At 38.2% G+C, this 24619-nt stretch overlaps 1 protein-coding gene across 5 annotated transcripts in view; it reads right to left on the reverse strand.

Annotated features, from left to right (window-relative positions):
* Window positions 1-24619, reverse strand: part of TMTC2 (transmembrane O-mannosyltransferase targeting cadherins 2) — a 238626-nt gene that overhangs the window by 76024 nt on the left and 137983 nt on the right. For all 5 annotated transcript variants that reach the window (XM_053942254.1, XM_053942257.1, XM_053942258.1 and 2 more), the window contains one exon: window positions 10730-10844. In XM_053942254.1, the coding sequence (XP_053798229.1) occupies window positions 10730-10844 (115 nt within the window). The remainder of the gene's footprint in view (window positions 1-10729; window positions 10845-24619) is intronic.

Genomic DNA, 24619 nt, shown 5'->3' on the forward strand with positions numbered 1-24619 from the left:
CAAGATGTTTGAGGGTGATCTCATCATCTTCTATATCTTTGGCATAATTGGCACTCTGCAAAATTCCTGGAAGAAGGTCTCCTGCAAACCTTTTCCAAGTTCTTTCCCACATTCTATATTCTGATGGAAGGAGCAAGCAACTGAACAAGCGCTTTAATTCAGCAGGAACTAAGGTGTTAGAATTGAAAGTTGCTTTTAACATGCTCCTAAAAAATTCGCTTTTTTATCCAAATTCACATTTTGTTTTGCACAGTTCCTTTATGCATTCGTATGAAAATGGTTCCCATCTGGGGTTTTGCCCTCTTGCATTGTACAACACCAGGGCTATGAACAGAGAATTTGAATCTCTGCCTGCTTTCTGTTTCCCTGCTTTGGCTTCCCCGCCTTTCATGTCGCCATGGGAACTAGAGGCCAGAGCTTGGGAAACAGGAAAGGGGGGGCAGGGTCTGGAGGCTCGGGGGTGGAGGCTTGTGTGGGAGTGGCTGAGGTTGGTGATGCTGTGTGGAGCGGGGCGGGATTGGGTGATGGAACCTCAAGGGGTGGAGCTGAAGGAACCACCTGGAGGGGCGGTGCTGTGGGTGGAGGCCTGCAACAGCACACTTGGGAGGGGTTTCGTCTGCCGCAAGAGAGAAGGAGGAGGGATCAGGACAAAGGGAAGGAGGATCAGGGACTGGCGTGGGGGGGGGGGGGGTACCTGGGAAGGAGGAGTTCCCACCGCACTTCTTTGTCCATCTTGTGATGAGACAAAGACCCCCGCCATGCGGCCGCCGCCATCTTGTGGCGATTCGTCCTGTGGGGGGTGTGGGAAGGGGTTAGAAGGGGTACAGCATTTTTGGGAACAGCCACAACTGTGAAAGGGATCAGGAAAGGCGTTACAAATGGAGGTTTCAACAGAGCGATTAGCATTTTCAGACTGTGGGGGTCAGGGAGACGGGGGAAATAAAGCAGATGGGCTCTTTTCAGTTTCCCGCGTTTCCTGACTATCTGTTTATGACATTTAACAATGTCATAAACTAACAAAAAGATCCTCATGAAGCCTTCCTTCACTGAAGGATCCCTGTTCTTGGTGCTTTCTGTTAAAGTGGTGCCAACCCCCTTCCAAAAAACTTTCTGCCTCACATCCTGAACTGAAACATTTGGAAACTTCAAAATCAGCCATTTTATAAACTTTTTCACAAAACCTTTAGAAAAACTTTCTCCTGACTCTGTCAGGGTTACTTTTACTTGGTTATAAATCTCTTTATGCTGTGCGGACAATTTCCCACGCATTCTGCCCGCCAGCAAGCCTCACCCGCCTGCTGCCGAAAAAAACAAAGGAAAAAAAACTGAAAAGGTCTAAAAACCGACGGCGGCACCCTGCATGCTGTGCGCTCATGTGCCCTTTCCCTCCGTGGGAATGGGGGTGCTTCCACCGGGATCCACTAGCCGGGGCCATCCCGTGCTAGTATTGAATATTACTGATCCGTCGACCCTTAGAAAACAAAAAACAACAGCGGTTCCCAGTCTGAAGTCGTCTTCTGGGGTGTGCAGAAGCTGTGTCTTCACTCCGCTGGAAACCCGGAACCGGGTAGGAGCTGGAACAGTTTCTCAGTGGCAGTAGAGCTGCCGGCGGGCGTGAGAGGCATGAACCCCCAGGACCGGCATGGTCCAGGAACTTCTCCCCTCCGGTTTGACTGTGGCGCTGACGGCTCAGCGGTGGCGGCGTCAGCGGCTGTCTTCGGCAGTGATGGCAGTGGAAAACAGCGTCTGGAGGAGTTCCGAGCGGGGCACTACCTGTTGTGCTTTAAAAACAGCTGCCGTATCAGGGCCACACATTGCAGCGCCACTTGTCGCTTTCTCTCTCCGACTTCCTTGTTTCTGCCCGGCTCCTCTTTCCCGGGGCGCTGGCCAGGTGCTTCCGGGAGCAGCAGGAGAGAAGTGACAAACACCTTTGTGGTTCGTTTGATACAGACAGAGCTATTTAGAGAGCACGATCATGACCAGGATAAAGAGACTCAAGAGATTGGACACTTGTTGTGCAGTCTGAAGTAGATTGTATTTGCTTGAACGCCGCACATACAAGTGACCCCGCTCTGGGGTTGAGTTACAGTTTTTACAGGGGAAAATAAGAGATAAGGTGAAACCAATAGAACGATACCCAGTATGAATACATTATAGGTACAATCAAATGGGAATAGCTTCAGGGGAAGGGTGAATACACGTAAAAATACAGAATAGAAACTCCAGCTTTAGGTTAGGAAACAGAAACTCCCATTTCAAATTCACAAAGCTTTTTGCTCCATCTGTGTAGCTATGCACTACAACAGTAAATAATTTTTAATATTAACAGAACTTACATTTAGTAGGTACTTGCAGTAAAGTAAGAAATGAGAGAATACATTCAGGATATTTTTTGGCTTGGCACGAAGGTTTGTAACTACTGTCAAGTATCTTGCAAGTGGCAAGAGGTATAATCATCAAGATAGAAATAACATTTTCTGAATTTTCTAGAAGCTGAATTATGTTTACTGTAAAAATTTTTATACACTTACTTCAAGGAAGATTAAGTATGGTATTTTGATCCTGTTTGCTATATATTGATAGCGGGAGAATTAACAGAAAAAAATTAGGTGTATGGTCTGACATTTAAGCTGCTTCTTAATTTTTTAAAAAGCAAAAACATTCTCACACATGATTTTGAAACAATTTATCTAAGAAATTCCATTCTTATTTTAATTCTGGAATAAATAATGTAACATATTGGGAGAAGTAATACAGTAATTGGTCAACTTCACTGAAACAAATTACTTTGGTAAGTGTACAACATTTGTGGTTTTGTGATTAGAAGAACTTTTATTTGCAATTATTACAAATTAATCGTTTATATTCACTACATGCTCTAATATTGACACTTTTGATTTATTACTTGAGATTTTGAGGTGGGGTTTTTTTAAACTTCTCCTCCAAAAGACGTTTTTCTTTTAAAAGCTGTTCCATTAACTGTGAGTCTGTCAGCATATGTCTCTCTCTCTCTCTTCCTCATATATATAACCCAAGCAGCTCAGATGAAGGACTGAGTGCTGAATTCCACCTAACAATTAGTGTTTTATTTGTATTTGTTATGAGTTTGGAGAAGAAAAAGAAGAATATAATCTTACCAAGGCATGAAACTGCCTCTTCTCTTTGTGAAATTGGTCCTGATTGATCACTAGTTTTCACTGTAGCTTCTGGCAGTACAAACATTACTAGATTTATGAGTGTCCAGTTCTAGTTTGAGGTTAAACTAAGTCAGGAAAAAGCTGACTTCTCTAGATGCAGTAGAAGAACATCCCTGAACTGGAGTTCACACCTTGCAGGCACTGCAGATGCCAGTATCTCACCTTCCCCATGGCCAGGGCACTTGGCTGTATAAGCAAGCATCCACTATAGCCAAGAGCAGATCTGTTCTTGACATGCCTTTTGCTTCTTTGCTTGAATGCAAAATGATAGCTCCTCCTTGGAGATTTTTGGCAAAAGGGAGAAGGACCAGAAAGACCACAAAGGCATCAATACAGTGAGAAGCATTGGACATAAGCCAGAGGTGGAGCAGAGCAACTGACACATGTTGAGTATGTACCTAACTCTTGCGGTTACAAAGACATAAAGCCTTCCTTTTTCCTTACTCAAGGATGAATGAAGGAAAGGACATCCTTGAAGTAAAGGATGCTTGATAAAAAAGAGTAAGTTCCAGTGATAAACTTGGATGGAAACTTTAAAGCCTTTCTGGCCCTTTTAACTTTCTACAGTTATTAAAAATGCCGAACTAACTAAAAAAGCCTAACTACCAAAATGCCCCCACAAAAATCCACAAGGCAGGAACAGTTGCTTCAAGTTGATACTTCCAAAACTTTTTATTCTCTCCAGCTCACCTTCCCAGTTGTAAGGCAGACAAGTGAAGATGTTAAATGAAATATGCAATTTCTGTGCAAAGCCAGTTTACTGACAGAACTGGAAAAATGTGGCTTCTATTGTTTGTTGTTAGTAAGACAAGTACCATGAAAGAGTAAATGAATATGGGGAAGATGACCTTCACTGTGCGGGTGACCACACACTGGAACAGATTGTCCAGAGAGGTTGTGGAGTCTCCCTCACTGGAGATATTTAGAAATCGTAAGGATACAATCCTGTGCCATGTGCTCTGGGATGAGCCTGCTTGAGCAGGGAGGTTGGGTGGTCCCTTCCAATATTACACATTCTTTGATTCTGTGAAATACAGATAGATAAATACATAAAGATAAAAGTATTTGGAAAAGAAAAAGCTACTTAAACCATAAGACACACAGTGGACAGTTATAAACTGTCCACGAATTAATTTAGGATTAATTAGGAGACAAGTTCTAACTACAGTAAGTAGGAAGATTCTGGAACTTTATAATAGGGTTTTTTTGTCTGCATTACTTCCAGTGACTTTTAAATGGGGTGTTAATCATTTATGAAATGGAAGATTTGTGCTGACTGCTTGCAGGAGTAGCAGAGTTCTCCCAATGACTTAGGAAGTGGCTCAGAATCCTGTTTTTTAAATAGAAAGAAAATTTTTTAAAAAACGAGAAGCAAGTTCTGGCTATCTGGAAATGATGTGCATTATTCCTGTAGATGGAATTACTCATTTAGTTCATGCAGGAAAACACCTCCCCCACAAATGAGATGTTTGCAACCTTCCTGAGTTCTTTAGCTGCCAACTTTTACCTATTTTGCTTCACCAACAATGAAAAATCTTCCTGTCTTCCTCTTCGGCTTTGGTTTTGACCAAAAGTCACTAAATATTAATGGCATAAAAATGTTTTCAGAGAACAGAAAGCAGTTATAGTATATAAATAAGCAGTAGATGGCTGCCTATGGTCCTTCTCAAGTTTCATAATAAGTTCTTCCTGTTGTTAGTCCCATTCTAGTCAGCTGGTCTGCTTACAAAGCAGACTCCTCAGTGACTAAAACTGGCATAAACTGGCCAAGTACAATACACAGGAACTGCAACTGTTAAATTAAATGTGTGTTAGTGAAATATTTATAACATTTTCAACCGAGGTACAACATTGAAACAGTTTAATCAGTTTTGTTTACTGGTATATAACAACTAATACAGGGGCTGATAGCTATTACTTTGCCATGATGGCGGCTCTTCTGGGCCTCAAGCTACATTCATTGTATTGATTTCAGGTGGGACTATCTACAAAAGACTGTATCTATCTAAATGCTGCACTGGCAAACAAAGAAAGGAATGGAAGAAAATCCTGTGTTAGTCCCTGTTGCATCCTGGGATTGGGTTTTAGGGGTTCTTATTTGTGTTAGCTAGCCGAGTCCTGTGTACCCCCGCGCTTCCACTGCGTCGTACCCCCCCCCATGGTTTCTGGCCCCAAGCTGCCTGCCGTTGGATTTTCCCCCTCTGCTGCTCCTGTAACTACTCCCCCGTCTGGCCCCAGGAAACCCCGTGCCTGCCACCCCAATCCACACGATCCCACTCAGCCCGAGGCTCAGTGCCCACCCCTGCGGGGTTCTCTGGTTGGTCGCTGTTGCTGGCGTCACTGCCACGGCAGCCGCCCCTATTGGACGGCAGGCCGTGGATCCTCTTGCCCCGCCCCTCCATAAAATCCTACCCCGCCGGGACCCAGGCACCATTTTCTCCCATGCGAGTGCCGGGAGCGGTTGTGACTTTCCATCTACCCGCGCCACATGACCAATAAACCGTTCCTGCCAAGCACGGAGTAAATGGACAAATTCCTTACTTCTTTGCCGGATCCCTAGCGCACGGTAACAGCGGCTAGCCAGCCCACGCGCCTGAGACATGGAACTGTATCCGGGAACCCACGGCAGAAAACCCCGGCAGCATGTGGAAGCTATGCCACAGCCGGGCTCCCAAGAGCTGCATGCAGCTGGGGAGAACGAAAGCTAATGGTGCAATTCCCTACGCAGATGTATCTCCAGTCACACAGCAAGAACGGAGCTGCTCTGCCTAAGGCAACTCTTTAATTGTCAGTTGCAAGACTAGTGGGTAGAAAGGTAGGTATGGATGCTACCACAAAACATACTTTTTTAATCGATAAGAACTCAAACATACAGAGAATAACAATTTCCTTTGCAGAACTCACTAAGTTATCTTTCACTCCAGTACTAAAAAAAAAAAAAAAACAAAAAACAAAACTATATAATCACCCCCAAAACAACCTCTAGTCTTTCAGAGAGTGTAGTAAAACTGTTATGTTCTCCCAGATCTGGGGAACAGCTTTCCCAAATTGATTAGAAAATATAGTCCCATTTTTTTTTTTCTGTTACTCGTATAGTTTGGTTGGGAATACTACCCTTTCAGGACCACATCACCTTGCACAATCCCTTTTACTGACAGAGGGAGGGCAGCTATGAGGATGAGGAATTGCACTGCTCCTGTCTTTCTCGCTCCTCTGGACAATGGGCCGTGCTGTGCTGTGTTTGCAGTCCTAGAACCAGATGCCTATTCCCTCTCATGTGTCCCAGCAGTCAATATAGACAGAGAGCTGGACAGAACTTCCTACAAGAGCGGTCTTTTTTGAAACTGAATGGCAGACACAAACCATTTTTTTCCTAATTTTATAAAATGGTGGAATTCTATGTAAGGACTGTGCCCACAATTTCAAATATTGAGACATGTAATTGAATAGTTAGGTCACAGAATACCCTTCACCTCTCAATATAACTTTGTAAACTATCTGTACTTCATATAGGCCCTACAAAGTGTCCCAGAGCAGAGTTTTGCACAGCAGGAAACAACCAGTTACTTAAGCAACCATTGGGTACTACCTTAACAGCCACACTGACAACACAGAAAGATTTTATCAACACATCTTTGGTTACAGCAAGACACACATTTTAGCTGCTGTCTGTGACAGAGGAAGAACTATCTGGCAAAGCAGAGATTAATTCCGAACTGGTTTGCAACAAGTTTGCATTCATAGCTGAGAAAAACAACAATCAAGTACTTAGACACCAGATGACACATCCTCTTTGCTTTTTAATTCAACATCCTGAATGATAAAAACTTCTGGGCTATCAAGGAAGAGGAACAATAACCTTGACCTGTTTCCTACTAGGTGGTTGCTGCAGGAACTTTGTCTAGGAAAGGTTCAACTACAGCTCAGCACAGATTTGTATGTCAGCCTGCTTTTAGAGTTTTTTGTCTCTGATAAGGAATTTTTTATGCTAGCACCCTTAAAAGGCAGAGAACACATTTTCCAATATATAAAGCCTAACAACAACAGACAAGGAATAATTTTGCTCATATTGATTTTTACTTAAGGATGCAGAATTAAACTTTGCTTGTAAAACACTGCAATCCTAGACTTTCTAGGGTAGGTAGTCTGCAATAGTGGCTGAAATTTCTAACAAAAACATTAAAAAATTCCACATTTATTGATATAATACCCTAAGTTTTCCAATGTAAAGTTTATGGAAATTATTCAAAGAAATTAAATTATTTAAATAACAAACTTATATACACAGTCCTATATCAGTACAGGCAAAATGAGACACTTCAGGAGAAAAGCAAGGGGATAGCTGATTGCTAGAAATTCACCTTTTATAGGACGCTGTATACTCCAAAATTACAACATTTAAAGTAATCAGCATAATTTTAAAGGAACATTCAATATTTATGTCAGATTGAGAACATTCTTATAATCACATGAGAAACTCAAGGTAACAGATTACTAATAGGGATGACAAAAGAATACTTGAAGCACAGCCAGGCCTAAACACAAGTGAAATAACATATGCAAAGCTGTCTTTTAACTGATAAATAATTTTACTTTAGACACTAGTTATAAGAAACTTGAAACAATACAAAAAAACCCACAAGCTTTAGGTAACTACCATAAGGTAACAAAGACTGAAAAGCCAAAGCAAGCTAAAATAGTTTGTACTTAATCTACTGAACATTGCCTTGTTTGCAAGAATAACTATCATTTCTCTACAGCTCTGTCCTTGGTACTTCACAGTATTAAAATATATTATTTTCTCAGTTAAAAAAAAGCAGAGAAAGATAGGTCATTTTATGCTGATTTACTACCCTATGAAATTTAGTTGAAATCAGTAGAGCTACATAGCTTTGAGAACACAAATATAAGATGTTCATAATCAGGCAAACCTTCAAATGTAGATTATGTAGTTATGTATTAATGCATTTTAATTTTTTTAATGGCAAAAGCAGCTGTAACTTAAAGCTATAAGGTATAAATCAAAAAACAAAAATACAGCACTGAATTCAGCCATTCATCTAGTCTGCTAAATTCTTTGGGTCAGTAGTTAACTTCTAAGCTAACCTCACATTTCAATTTATTGAAAAAGATGTAAAGAGATCAAGAGCTTCTGCTTATGTAGTTTCTCTCTTTGATTGTTATCCATTAAAACTGTGAGTTAAACCTTAATAATTTGTTCCTCAGCAGAGAGCACTTGGATTTGTTACTGCTATGAGTGAACACTGAGCAGCACATGCCAATTAATTTGCATCAAATACTGAGGCATAGGTGCTTAGAAACAATAATGAACATGTGAAATACATACAGTGCTTCTAAATAACTGTAAAGATACTTTTTTCCTGGAGTTCCATGGAGTGATTTTTGCTGTTTCAAAGGCACATACTGAAAACCAGAAACAGCAAAACTGACTGGCCTCTTGTAAGCACATGTAAGATACATTTTCCATTACAGAGGATTTTTGTAAAAGGCTCCCACAGAACTACATGCCAAGGATGGGTTTAACTTGCAAAGGAGCTCTTGAGGGTTTGTGCTTAAAAGAATTGATTCATCTGTGTACTATCAAAGGACACTTCATTTATCATCTATTTTTCATGCTGGATATTGAAGCATCCAACACTGACAAAGCCTACAAGAAGAAAAAAATGATGTAAGCTTTTTCAACTACTGTTGAATAACTGAAGGTTTTGTAAAGCTTGTGTTTAAAATAAGGGATTGTATTGTATTCAATGTAGTAGTAGAAAGGCTAAGAATTAAACTTCACTTCTTATGCCCTATATATTCCAACCAGCATTTTAGTTAAAATACTTCCACAAAACAATAGAATTTCAAAAACTTCTCTGTTCAAAAACAGAGATGAAGGTTTATAGACATATATTTTGTGTATCAATGGAAAACTGGAAGACTAGCAATTTATTCTGACAACAGTGAAAAGACTGATTTCTTTTATGTCCCTGTCTTTATCATCCAGCCCCCTTTCCTCTTCTTACCCTGGGATTAACTTCAGCTTCTCTCTACAACACAGTAAGAGACAAAAGTACTGTACAGGCATACAAAAACTTTAATTGTTACAATTTTCACCTTCAAAATGAATAGCATATAGGAAATATATTTCTCAATATTGTCACTTTATTTCCTACAATCTTCTGAAGTTGTTTTTTAAACGTGAGCAGAAGATTCCTCTTAAAAATATATTTTTCATACTCCTCATTGCCTAAGAGAGAGGGAAATTCTGTGCATACATGTATTTGTGTAAACTAACTGATTAGTAAAAATACACATATTATGAAATATGGATGTCATTCTGGAAAATAAATTCTATCATTAAATTATATTGAGTTTCATAAATTCATTTGCTTAACTGCAAGGCAAATTAATGAAATGGTCAACTTCTTCCTTTTTAAACAAGGAAAAAAGTAAAGAAATACTATTAAGATAAATTTCATTTTCACATATAAGTATTCATTTTAAACTGGACTTACAGGCAGAACGTTATTTTTTGAATGATTGATTTATTTGAAGAGGCTTACTATTTGAATGTCGTTTTTGCACATTTTGTCTACCTTACAGACATGCTTTTCTGCTGCATGCAGGATATTATTTTCCAATGGCTACCTATGGAATGACAGTCACCTGGGTTCTGTCCTGCACACACATCACAAAACAAGAGCATATGGTTGGTGGAGGTGACCAGCCTGTTGTGGAGCAGAGCCCTGCTCCGAGGGCTTGTGCTGGCTGGGTCACGGCAGGAGGGGGAGGAGGGGCAGCAGGAGAAGCAGCACTGAGCGGGGACAGCCAGGGAATCAGTCTCTCCCCATGGGACACAAGGCACCAGCCCACCTCAGTGCGAAGCTTGGCACAGCACGGTGCTCACTTCCATCTAAATTATTTGGTACATTAATGGGACGGGAAATCTTTTCCCCGGATGAATAATTATTTTGATGCTCATGTAATTTATCCTCTTACTCACCTACAACAGGGTTCAAGTAATTAAACTTTATGTAACCTATGCTGCTCTGCAGTCAGTCAAAGGAGGAAAGGAATTTGCTGTTTTAACATTTCAGACCTCTGGAGCTAACAGAAGGGCATTGGTCTATGCTTAGAAGTGCTTACACCCACTCTGCTCATCAAGTGTTATTCAGACTTAAAAAAGAAGTCTAAATAACACCTCACAATTTAATTGAGTCTCAAACAGATGGAGGGCTACAGCTCACAAGTCATCTATTGGTACTTTGTTTAGTGTAGGAGGTTTTTTCTTCTTTTGAAGCAAACAGATTTGTAGGTTTACCTTGCCCACACCCATCACATGAATATACAATAATGTTGACCAAGAAAAAATCCTGTCCACCCCATTGTTTAAGGAGCATAATTAATGAAATGACTATTACAAAGCAACAAAAAACATCATCTCTGTTTACAGCAAGTAAATCAGCAGATGTCTTCACAACAGGTTTCAAAGACAATTCAACCCCAGGAAAGCTACACATACTTACAAATTATAAAGCATATCAGCCATGTTGCTGCGGTAGTACAAGGCATTTCTATAGGCGCTTTCAGCTTCAGAAATCTTGCTCTGGCTCTTGAGAACATTTCCAAGGTTACCCCATGCTGTCAAGAGGAGAAAACAGTATTCATAAAGAGCTACAATCCAATTACACATGACAGAGTATACAAGTATCAGGAAGTTTCTTAGGGAGACAAACTCCACAAAGGAACTATTTTTATTGGAGGTGAGGTTGGTTATTTTTTTCCCCTAGCTCTCTGGTTCTCTGCATCTTACTGTGAGACTCACATTTCATAACGGCGATTTACATGCACTCTGAATGCATATAGCTTTCAGTTGGGAAAAGGAAGTTTTTACAAAAATATGTCTCTAGAAATTACTATAACCAAGGAAAAGGACCATTTTATTTCATACAACCTATAAATAAAAATATTCAGGGTCAAATGTGGAACTGAGGCATCTTTCTAGTTTTAACTTTTTTTGTTTTAAAACCTATTGACTCTAAACAGCAAGAAATTTTTTCAGAGTAGACATGTGTCATGGTTTGACACTGGCACAATGCCAGCGCCCCCATGAAAATCACCTTCCCAAATAAATGCTGCGAGATGTTATCAGGAACAGAACAGAGCAGGCTCAAGCTTAATAACAAAGGAAAAAAACTTTATTAAACTACTACTACACAAGACACACACACTAAATCCAAGATGAAGACCCTTCTAAAACACCCCTCCTCCTCCCAATTTCCAAAACACCCACTATGAAACATCAGACGGGATTCCTGATCAAATTACCACCCTTCAGATAATCAATATTTAATCTATCAAGGGAGAGAGAAGTCTCTCTTGCACCACAGACCCCCCAGTTGCCACCTCCTGTGTTTCCATGTCACACATGGCAACCGCCCGGAGAAAATCTGCCAGTGTGACACTCTCCTTTCCATGTCACAGTGCTCTCACCACCGTGCATGGACAGACTGCCCATAGGGCTCCTTTAAGGATGCTTTGCCATGGACCCAAAGATACAACAGTTCAGTTTCTCATCTTGGGACTACAGTCCCCCCCATTTTCCCCTGGGGCCAAGGATCCAGAAACAGAGATCATCTTCTTCCTGAAGACAGAGGGCATCACCATTCCCTCCTCAGCTTTTCTCTGTTCTTGCCATTCCTGTGCTGGTGGTTGCTGAAGCAGGTCTCCTTGGGTCACCACTGCATCCCCCTAAAATGCAGTCTCTATTGCAGGAGAATTTGGTTCAGTCTATGGCTAACAAGAAAAGTCCAGCTAAAAGCTACTTCATCATCTCCTCCCACCTAAATATTCCTTCTTCTAACATCTCAGGTCCCGGACTGTCTCTCTTCCACTACAAATTGAGGAGGAGTAATATTTTACAAAGCCCTCATTTCCCGGAAAGGGTTAAAAGTTCAGACTCCCTGGACGGTTGAAATCTCTGCCCAGCATTCTTGACTCCTACGCTGGGCATCATCCCCCCCCTTTCTGCTTCTCCTCTGCCAGCAAATCTCCAGGTGCCGTCAGGCTCTCTTTCTCTCTGGGGGGGGGAACAAAGGTATCTCCGCTTCTCTCCACCCTTCCGTCCACAGGAGCTGGCTTGGTTCCAGACCTTCAGCCCCTTGGCCTACCTGGACAAGGCCGCATAGCTTCCCCTCCCCCACCCAGCTCATGGCTGGGCAGGGGAGGTCTGCACACTCTGAAGACCGGAACCAAAGAGAGAGTTTCCCTGGGAGTTCTTGCTTTTAACCCCCTGTGTTCTCAGAGGTGTGTCCATACTTTCAGTGGTCACTCCAGGTGCCAATATCCAAACCTGACCACTGATTGGTTTGACTCAACTTCCTGAAGAAAAATTCACTTCCATGTCAAACCATGACAACATGGTCCTCACTTTAGTATTAAAATTTGACATATGACACAGGAATTGAAAGAACAGTTAGGTAAGTTAACTAGGATTAAAAAAATGCCATATGGATATAAACATACTACAAAGATCACTAAAATGCATTTTTTTCTACTAAAAAAACATTTGGTCCCTTTCCATACAATTCATTATGTTACACAATATGCTTTTATAGCCCATCTATAAAGGACTTTAGGTAAAAAAAAATATTTAAAGCTACACATGTGTTCCATTTGCAGCTTTGTTGAGTGGCACAAAAGCTACTTAAAAAGGAATTGGAACTAACATTTTATGAAAACACAACCTATGCTACTCAGAATTTAGGAAGCCAATTTAACTGGCATTACAATTACTGTGTGAACATGAAAAAGAAACCACATTATGGTTACAGATGCAAAGTTGGTTCATTAAAAAGTTCTATTTCCACACTTTTTTTTAATGAAACAAACCAATGGAAAGATGATGTGCCTCCTTTCCACCAAACACAATATATCAGAATATTTTCCCCCCCAGATGCACTTAAACATCAGCTTAAGTAGCAACTAACTCCGATACTTCGGTTGAGCCCTTTTCTTTTTTTAAGAATTTGCATCAGTTCTGACTAATGCAAAATTTCAAGGTAGTTTTAATGTAACATTGCTATGTAGGTTGATAATTGACTTAAGCATTTTTTTCCTCAGAAATTGCATCACTTTCAAGCTGCTGTTTGTTGCAGAATCATCCTACCACAGGGATGGAAATGGCAGCAAGCACAGATTTTTCTCTGAGGAGAATAAACTAGCTATTGCTGGGAAATAAAATTAATAAATTGATTTAGAATTCATAAAAACCATGTTATTCAACTGAGCACAACATATCCTGTAAATCAAAAAAAGAAAATACATGCAATATTTCCATAAAAAAATGAACTATCACTTCTGTAAGTCAATTCATTTTAGCCTAGTATTTAATGAGAAATAATTTATCAATATTTATTTATCAAAAAATCAAGAAAAGTCACAAAATTTTTCATCATTTTGAAATACAGTTGCAAAAACTACTCTCAGGTTCACTCAATTTTACACTTGGCTAGCAAATGTGCAGAATTCTGAAATTTCCCCATTACTTCTACTCTTCCCTTTTTACACAGAGAAAACAGTTTGGAAGTACCAATGAAAGTGACTAGCCAGTCTGTAGGCATTAACCCTTGGAAGAAAAACACAGAGTTATACATTATTTTTTAAATTAATTTGTGAAGATATAACCTTATTTTGCTTCTGCAGTAAATGAGCATCCAGTTTCCCATAACTGCATGTTCCATATTATCTATAGGGACTTTTGTTTTCACTCTAATCTCCCATAACAGAGCATTACATCAAATGACCATGTGATCTATTGATAACGATTTCCTGCCACACAGTTTTTCACTCCCCACCATTCTGAAGCTCAGTAAATACAAGAATGCATACAAGGATGATTCAGTCCATCTTCTCATCTATTAGACTGGAAACACTGTTAACACTGGTCAGAGTAATAGCTTCTCCTCCACACTTCATTTCATGCCGTAGGCTCTAATCGTTATCTGAGTTAACATACTTTTAAAGACAATATTTTAATTTACATTTTGCAATACAATCTGCATCAAGTTTTTAATATCAATAATTAATCTACATTATTTAATTTTAAATTGATTTCATTTAGACTTCTGTTTAAACTTGTAAAACTGCGAATGATTAACCTTATGTGATACACTAGAAAAAGTGACAATAGCAGAAAACAGCAAACATAAAATATGATAATCTGACAATTTATCATTAATGGAAACATGGAAACCAAGGTCTTTTCACTTATCCAAACTATATAAATTTGATAAAAATATTCGCATCTATTTAAATACAGAACTAGTTAGAAGAATGATCTAGATCTGGTTGGTGATGAAGCTGCATAGAACAGGTCTTTAAGAAATAATATTCAATCATAGCATGGGAACAAATGTAACATTCACATCTCACCTACGAAACAGTCAGTCCATTCAAATTTTATTTAATTGCTTAATTTTCCATAGATCATACTCAATATTAATGGGCATATTAAAAATTAAATCCATTTCATCACCCTTATCATTAGTCAATTATAAACTGAAGAATCTCCTAATGCTTGAGAAGTCCTATGTTAGTTACATGTCCATGCAGGAAAATGAAACTTTTATAAGGGATTTGTTCTTCTGTTTGTTGTCTGGGATTTTTAAAAAATAAACAGTAGAAGAAATTATGCAGAACTAAGCAGGAAAAGAAATAGTTGTTTGAGTGTTATAATTTTGGCCATATCAAACTAGACCTCTATTGAACTTTAAAGATTGCATTTACAACACCTTACAGTGAGAGTAGGTCAAGTTCTCAGGCATTCAATTGCTTTCAAAATGAAAATGAATATAACAAATGTTAGTTTCACATTTAACATGCTTAACTTCTCAACTATCTCAGTGAAACTGACAATTAAGATTTAAGAAGACTGAAAAATACCAGGCTGGTATATTAAACCTTCTCTAAGCACTTTCATTCTGGAAGAGTGCAAGACAAACAACAAAACAAGAACAACATTGTTTAATCTAATCTGCCTGAATTTAAGAAGCACATTTTCTAAAGAAAACTAGTAAATTTTCAGCTTGCAACTGAACTAAGAAAACAAGTGAGAAATGGAAATGAATGTCTACAGACATCTTAATTTAAATAATACATTCCCTTTCTACTGAATCAAAGATCATGCTATGTTATTCAGTGAAATGAAGATAATAAAGCAACAAAGTGTCATAGAAGAGCAGTCAGATGGGTTAAAAGCATGTATGCATGTATATTGATTTCTTAATTAAGAAGTTTACTTTAAATTTAAAAAAAATTAACATCGCAAATCATTAACAAAGATAACTCAAAGTATTAAATTCTGATTCCTACCTGACACCCTATATAAACCATGAAAAATTAGGTAATAATGAAATCTATTTGAAAACTGCAATTCTATTAATATATCTGTTGTCCAAACACTTCTGCTGAAACATGAAAAGGAAATAATCCAACTAGAATTGCCTATTAAATCACTCAAGTACATCCTAGTAAACATTTAAAAATAACATAGCAAAGAAAAGGAAAATGCTGCCTTTCCTTGTATGCTATGAAAACATACTTGTATGTTATGAAAACTAATGAAAAAATGCAAGACTTAAAAAAAATTAATATGTGACATTCACTATTCACATGAAAGTGATGAGGTTTGGTAATACTATTCTCACCTTATACCATCAGATTTACTCACACAAGTTAATCCACAAATTGATGAATGCTTTAAGGAGCGTGAACTAGATTATTATTTGAGTAAAACAAACTACTTGAACACAGACTGAAGTATTTAGGGAACAGCTCAGTAATTTCTAATCAACTTGTCAGCAGTTCTAAACTAGAACCTTTAGCTCACAGAAAAATGCACATCAAGCCAAGAAAACCTCTATGCAGCTTTACAGATATTTATGTATTATTTATTATTCTTTAGCTTGTGAAATTAGAAACAGCAGTTCAAGTTTGTATTCCCTCTGTTTAAAATCCTTCCACATTTCTTCTGACTTATTTATGAAAAAGAAGCGAATGCATGACAATTAGAATCTCAATTTTTTTCTTCAATAGTGTTTAAGGATGAAGCGATGCTGATCCCAAAAGAAAAGCCTTCACTTTTTTCATCAAGGGGTAAACAGTTTCACCAACAGAGAAATGACAGGCTTCCCCAAGAAAACCTCTGAAGGTTCAACTGCACACTCATAAAACATAATGAAAAGAGTTCAACATCTAAAACAGTTTTACTACAATACAGAGCCACTACCACTCACGAAGACAGCAAGAAGATCAAATAGATCATGTTTATTAAGTAGTTTGAGAATTGAAAAAATAATCTAAATGCTACAGGTTGCTACTTGCAAAGTGGGACAGTTTTTGCTTAACTTCTGTACTGCAGTTTGTATAAGGTGTTAATATTTTTTCCTATTATTCCAAAGGAATAATGATTTTTTTTTCAAAATATATAATAAATTCATGCATATAATTTGCAATAAATTTCCTCTAAAAACTTCACTTGTTAATAGAACATTTTGATCAAGTTACTTCCGTTTGCTAACTTAACCACAAAATTGCCCAATTTCTTGTTTCCTAAAGGGCTAATGGTTTCTACATAACCATCATTTATGTGTTTAATCTACTTTGCACATTGATTTTTTTTATATCAATGGGTATGTGGCAATGCTGAGACAGATTGTATTAGAGATCTATCACCTCTTAACTTTTACATATTCTTCTTCTATTTATTAAGGTTGTTATTTATAGCATTTGTTCAACAGTTCATTTGTTGATCAATTGCAGGGCTTTTGTAATGACAGCAGGTGAAAGAAAAACAGAATTGAAAACTATGCACTGCTTTGAAAGCTATCCAGCAACATGTCACCGTGGGTACTAACCAACCCACATTTGGCAGGCAGAGCTTCGGTTTTGTTTCTCATCTCTGAAACCCGGATATAAATTAATGTGAACGCATAGCCTGTTCTACTGCTGATACACCCCATTCACCCTCTATATTACAGAAAATCAACTCTTCCTCCTCAAAGGATAGCAGAGTGACTCTGGCAGCTCAATGAACCTGAGAGATGAGACTGAGCAGCTGCCAGTGTTCTTTGGCTTCACCATTACCTACCACCCTACAGCAAATCAAGTTTGTCATGGCTTCCCTCATGCTAAAATGATTCTTGTGAACAGTATGGTACCAATCAGACAACTGAACTGATCCAAGTTAGGGAAAGCAATGAGAAAAGGTTGACTGCAGTACCTTTAACATCTGATCTACTCACTGTTCTCTTCACAGCAGAGCCCAGTCACACCTTTGCACAGCTTTGTTAGCTAAGTGTGCATGACAACTGTGTGAACACCATAAGACATTACTGCCACGAAGTTCCCATTCCATTTAACTTCACAATGGTCAGGAACAGAGCTGTGAACAGTGCTGGTCTGAAACTCTCATTATATGAGGAACTGTATTTTATAAAGGTAATGGATATAAATCATGCAGGAACATGAAAGGAGCAGAAAAATACAAGTGGAACAAGAGGACATGTGTGTGTACCCCAGTCATCTCAGGATGAACCTTAGTGACTTATGCAAAGAGGTGACCGTGTACTAAATTTCTCAAACTATGTAACCTTCTTAACAGTAAGCTTTTAAAAAATTATCTAGGATACATTCAAAATTACATTCAAAATTATCACTTATGTCCCAAGTGATGAACTGCAAGCTAGCCTCTTGCAGCAATGGCAGGGTGCTCTGGAATGTCAGCCCTGGTCCTCCAAGCTAAGAGTAGATGGATCACTGTTGGCTTCTTTCCAGAAAAGAGGAACAGTGAGCACAGCACCCTGGAATCATCCCAGAGGAGCCATAGGGAAAAGAAAATCGGCATTTGGGTTTGTCAAATCAAGAGAGTCATCGCACGTGCTCAAACGAACTACGTCAGACTTGGAAAATGCAAATTACTTCATACCAGGTAGGAGGCTTTTCATAATACTTCAAGTTGTCTGATTTTGCTTGTTTTGCTTTAAATCACTTAGAAAGGCAAGACAAGAACCTGTGAAGCTTTGCCAGCCAATACATGTCCTCACTGGAATGGAAATATAGGTGGCAGGAAGGAAGGTAGGTCATAAAATTATTTCCTTCATTTAGCAGTGAAACCAATTAAAGACACTACAACTATTAACTAGCATTTTTAATGGTCCATATTCAAAATACCTTCTGTATTTTAAGGCCTTGAAGAAAAGTTCAGTGTGCTAGAGAATCTATGGAGAGAGAAGGAAATGGCAATGAGAATTCAGTCATTCTATTTCATGATCTTTTCTGCAATTTAAGACAAAACTATATGCAAGCCTCTTGAACATACTGTAATGGTATCAAAACTGAGGATTTGTTCCTTTTCGATGGAACAAATTTACTTTTTGGTTGCATGAGGATTGGCAATGATAACAGTTAAGGCTTAAGTAATAAGACCCCCTGTTACAAAGGAGGGGTATTTGAAATCTTAAAATACTTGTATTTATCTATCTACATTGGGACTTTACCCTACCACAAGTAGTATAAAAAGGTATATATGTAGATTACTGCACTGTCCATTTTAAAGATTAGTTTCTCTACCAGATTTATGTAAGTGGACCTGAATATGTATCAATAAAAAATCCATTACAGATAGGAAAATGATGGCATGTAATTAATTGTAAAAGTTTTAAATAAAGAGGAATATTCCCAGGTTGTCATATTTTGAAAAAAAGACAAAATAACGGAACAACTGGATTATTATCTAATGCACTTAAACAAACATGCTCTGCTTGGGCACCAATCCAGATAATCTCATTTTCATCTAATTAGAAGTAACTCTTTCTCTCTGAAAAAAACCTCAGGCTAATTCCACAGAACACACAAATATGGACCAAAGGTCTCTCTTTTTTCAAACTAAAAAACAAAATGTATTATTTTCTGGCAAAAAAACCCCAAAACTTATGCCATTTTGATTGATATGCTGCAAAAATTCATCTTACCAAAGCTGATTCCCCCTTGACTGAGCCTGTTTGGGCTTTTTTTCCCTCTACACTGTAGTTTTTAGCCCAGATGAGCTTGTTGAATGATTTTGCAGAGCGCTTCAGGGAAGACAGGGGAAGAAGTAACAGTCTGACTTGCCCATGTTTCAAGGTCTCATGTTTGTTTCTTTTAAAAAGCCTGTTAGTTAATAATAGTTTCTTTCCTATCCCCCTGCACTTTAAAATTCACAGATTAGAGATGCTGTTGTACTACACTCAAAGTGGGAAACAATAAATCCTTGTTTCCAGACCTCTACAAATATATAAAGGAAGAATATCAGGCTTTCTCGTATCCTGCTGAAGAAGAAGCACATCCCACACTGACTTGAATTTCAGAGGAAATTACAGCACTTCTAAAGAGCTAGAAGAGAGAACACTGTCACTGCAGAATAAATTCAGTTTGAATTGAACTGTAAAACACTTCCTTCAGCTCTGCGCCATATTTGGCATAACCAGACTGTTTTCCTGAGGATGGGCTGCTTGTGGCATGCTCAAGTGCCCTAAATAACTATGACTGTTTCCCAAACAACTTACAAATGGCCATTCTTTCTACATTGTTTAATTATCCAGAGCAGCACTAACATCCATTTAGAGAGCCCCTCATTGTTTTCAGGGAGTAGGCTTTTTATTTAACTTTCAAACAATTTTATGTGGTTCATTTGAGCTAACTCTTTCAATACTGTGTCCTAGTTCCAACCAGAAGAGAGTTAATTTTTTTTACAGGAGCCAGGCAAGGTGGTGCCTGTAGTCCCAGTTACCCTGGCAGGCATGGCCAGACCCAAAGGTTATTCTCTCATCCCCTGCAAGATGGAAAAAGCATTTGAGAGTCTGGGCAGGGACACTGATTTGGGGAGCAGTATTCCTAAACTAAAACAAGCTTTTAAGAGTTGCAGATATAAAAAAGTATTTCCAATTTATTTTAAGAACTTTGAAAAATCCTGTAGGACATTTATCCTTCAAATTCTAATGTTTCTGTTATGAACAGAGCTCCCAGATTTATCATGGTATATCCTGAATAAATCCTATATAACAGACTTATATAGCCATATAACATTATTATATATTATAAATGGTACTTTTAATGTGTAATTCTAACCTATGATTTTGTTACCTAAATAAGATAATTTCATCTGTCATATAGTAGCTCTTACAAAGGTTCTTTCTGGTGGCTGGAAAAATTGTACACCACTGAAAGTTGATATAACTTAAAGTATTTTCTTCTTTAAAAAGTAGCTAAAGGTGAAAATTATTATAGAAATCAAGGAAAATACCCATTCAACATTTAGTGAAAAAAGACTTAAGTATCAGAAAGTTTTGGCAAAGATATTGGGAAAATGGATGATTACTTGTTACTATGCTTCTCTGACAATTACAAAAAACATTAACTAAAAAGAACATGAAGAAATACCATAATGACTATATATTCTGGTATATATTGGCTTAGGAGGGATATTATACTGCTAGAAATACAGAGTGGTTTTAAAACAACCATGAATCATAAAAAAAAAAAAAAAAATCTAATCTTATGGTAATATGAGCTCCATTCCAGAGAGAAAACTTGAGATTAAAGTGGTTTATTCAAAGACTGAAGAAGAGTTAATTAGCAAAACTACAACTAATTCATGAATATCTAACTCCAGATGGTATGCTCATATGACTGGCATTTCTTAACAGTGATAATACATACAACTTTTAAGTGTACTTATCAGCAGGTTTTGTATGTTTAAAATCTGATGTTTTATATGGCAATCTGTGCACTGAGAAATCACTTTCCCTCTCAAGCCATCTTTCCCCAAACCCACATTTTCTATTCAGTGCAATGTTATATTAACCACACTGTTAATTTTATTATTGTTGACATAAAATGAGCCAAAGGAAAAAGAAATAACTACTGTACAGAGCACTATTTTGGGCTTTTGAGCCAAAGATGAGTTGGAGTTTTACTGACGAGCTACACATAAAAAACCTGAATATACACACCAAAACACTAAAAGGCAAATTCCAAAGGCTCAAACTATTTTTAAATGCCCAATGTGATATTTTTTAGGACACACACTGCTATACTTAGAAGGTACAAAAAAATGTGTAGTGAACAACAAGCTGTATGTCAGAGCAATAGCTACTGAAGCTCTAAAGGTATTGGAGGAGATCTTGTCAGCATAATGTTAGCTCTTAATTATAAGCATATTTGAAGAATGCTGTACCTTAAAATATTTCATTTCCTTTGGTTTGCAGTCACCAGTAGTGATCCAAAAATCATAATAATGGAAAATAATGTTTTATTGCACCTTTTTTGTTTGTGGGAAATACAGTTTTTCTACCTAACTTAGTACAAAATATAGTAACTGTTTTTCCTCACTGAACTGAGGGGAATTTTTAGTTAAGCATCCACTTTGTGTCAACTATTTCCTGGAAGGATCCTCAAAGCCTATTTGCAAATGTAGTGGCACCAGGAGACTAACATTTCATTAGTAAATATGACCAAGCAACTAATACCTCTGTGGCAGTCTAGCAGTTTAAGCCTCTCTATTTTCTACTTCTTTAATCAATGTCTGTACCAGGTATTGGAAATATATGATAATGATCTTCCATATTCAGATGTGGACTGCAAGGCCCAGAGGAAGATTATGCTTTTTGAAGCTTATTTTTGGTACCATAGGGAAAACTAGAGTTAATGAGGCATAATAAGCACAATTATTTTGTGTATCATTACAATTTTATATTAAACACAAGGTAATCATCAGCACAGAATGACCCTCAGTCTAACTGAAAAAGACATGATAGCTACCACCCACTTATAACTTTCTTTGTTCTTACATTTTGGGAGGCTTCCTTTGCTATAAAAGAACATTCAGATAATGAGAATTGTTTTATATCAGTTGGGTTGCTCATTAAGTTGAAGGCAGAAAAGAGAAACACTTGTGGCTTTCCCTCCCTATGGTCAAAACATGCATACACCCACTTCAGAATCCATAAATGAAATTAGTCAGTCTTGCATATTTCTCCCTCAAGTGCTGACAAACTGTAACAAGGTACTGCTTGGATCACTTTAAAGTTATTTGAAATACTAGTCATAACCAGAACAGCAGAATAAGACCAATAAAGATGCAGCTAAGGCATCCCAAGTCCTCACAAGGACTCCTTCAGCCAAGGGATGGCAGCTGCCTGCCACAGAGTGAGGCAGCCAAGAAAGCTGGCACACACAGGGTAGTTTGGAGGCAGCTTCACCCCCTTCTTCTCACTTGACTCTCCCATGGTGCACTTTCAGGTTTTTTTAAGAGATAATCCATGCTCATGCTTTTTAGTATTTTTCCCACATTGTCAGTGATTGACAAAAACAGCCTGGAGAAATGTAAACTGCAGAAAGGCTGTGGCTGCCTGGAGGAGTAGAGGCTTTCTCACCCGCAGCAGAACACGACTGTCTGCATTGCCTGCAAGGTACCCCTGAAGGGACCAGAAGAAACTACCAGTGAGGTGATTATCATCCATTTCTTCCCTGAGGATTGAAGATGGAGAAGCTGCTGAACATGTTTGCCTGAAAGTCCAACATCAGAGGATAAGATTATCATCATACACATATCACAACACAGAGGACTTGGTAATAAATCATCACCAAATGAGACAAATCCATTTCCAAAGTGGTTCAGTCACAGTACACGAACGCACCCATGCTAAAAGCTTGCCTCAGCAAATACCCTTATGACTACAGCACATCAGCTCAGTGTTGCACAGCATTCAGCCATCAGTGGCATTCAGCCTGCTAGACCAGAATATAGATGGATCTGAACAAAACACTCATCTTTTTGCTTTAGCTGGTCTTCACAGATTCCTATTTCTTTATCAGTTATACCGTATTTCAAGGGATGACTCATTGCTTTTTAGATTATGACAGAAGCAGCTTTTGTTCAGAAGAAGCTCTTTGCAGGAGATGAGAGAAAAAAACAGAACTATCAGGGAAAATTATCTTGCTACTCCACAATCTTCAGAAGTAAGAAAATACTATTGAGGTGAAACTTACTACGAGTTGAGGAAAGCAGAGAAATGAGGAGTGACAGCCTCTTCTTAGTAGCCTAAAAATAAGGAAAACACTTCTCCACTCTACTGTTTGGCTAAGCAGCCCATTGTCCCACTCTCTAAATAGCCTATTTATCACTAGAATTCATGAAACTAGAAAAAAGAGGCAAACAAAAATAAATTCATTTAATTACTGAAGAGTAGTTTGAATTGTTGATCTCCTAATGCTTTGGCAGGATTGGCAGCCAGTCTAGTCCAGTCAGGCTTGCTTGACTATATGAGAAACAGAAAATAAAATTAGCATAGTCAAAGCCAGGGATAATAGAAATATTCACAATAATGAATAGAGTTGGGTGACAGGTCGCATTAGCTAGGGGTTTCTTATACCCAGCCTTGGTACAATGTACATGGGCTAGTAAATATTCAGCAGAAGTTTAACAGGATATTTTAAGCAGATTTATTTAAGTCAACTCAGTCATGTCTATATCATCGCATTGACATACTGTCTTTGCTTTTACATATCTTACAAGACACTGCATGTCAGCTTATATGGCAAGAATCCAGACGATCATGTACACACAAGTCTGTGCATACTGAGATGTGTAGATGAAAACAGCTCATCTTGTCTCCTGGGAGCATAATACCCAGTAGTTTAATTTCCAGACAATGCTGCAGCCAATCCTACTATTGGGCAAAAACTAGCATGTTGGTTTTTTTTTTTGATCACAAAATTTGGCTCATTGCAAGTAGACAACTAATAATGTCTGAGCATCTCCACCAAGGACAAAAATGGAACATGCATTAACTAACCAAGTGCATACACACTTTTCTTTCCAAGGAATTCCAGTGTTTTAATACAAGTTTTATACTGTCACTAAACTTCTAAGTCTCAGAGCTTCATATAATCATTCTGGTGTGCTGGATCGCTGTTCAGTTACTTCATTTCTTCCTCTCCTGCGCTAGTTTTGAAAAAAAAAAGTAAAAACAAATGGGATGTGCTTGTTCACAATTAAAAAACTCACTTACTGCAGCAACAAATTCAGTCATTTTCCTAGGGTGAGAAAGTATATGAAGGAGAGTTACAAAATCAGACTGACAAACTACTAAAATGCTACTTTGCTGGGCATTTTATCTGCCAAATCTACTTTTTCACTCTCTATCAGCTCACAGTAACCACCTGCATTTGCCTCTTACTATCACAGCTTTTAGACTATGGCATGATACAACTGTCTAACCAAAATACACAACTCTATCAGCAGATGACTTCGCATCATATAAGGGGTTTCTGAGCAGAGGACTGAAAATACTCAAGTATTCAAGTGCTGTCAAATT

The sequence above is a fragment of the Vidua chalybeata genome, chromosome 5 (genome assembly GCF_026979565.1).
Source record: "Vidua chalybeata isolate OUT-0048 chromosome 5, bVidCha1 merged haplotype, whole genome shotgun sequence".
NCBI lineage: Eukaryota > Metazoa > Chordata > Aves > Passeriformes > Viduidae > Vidua > Vidua chalybeata.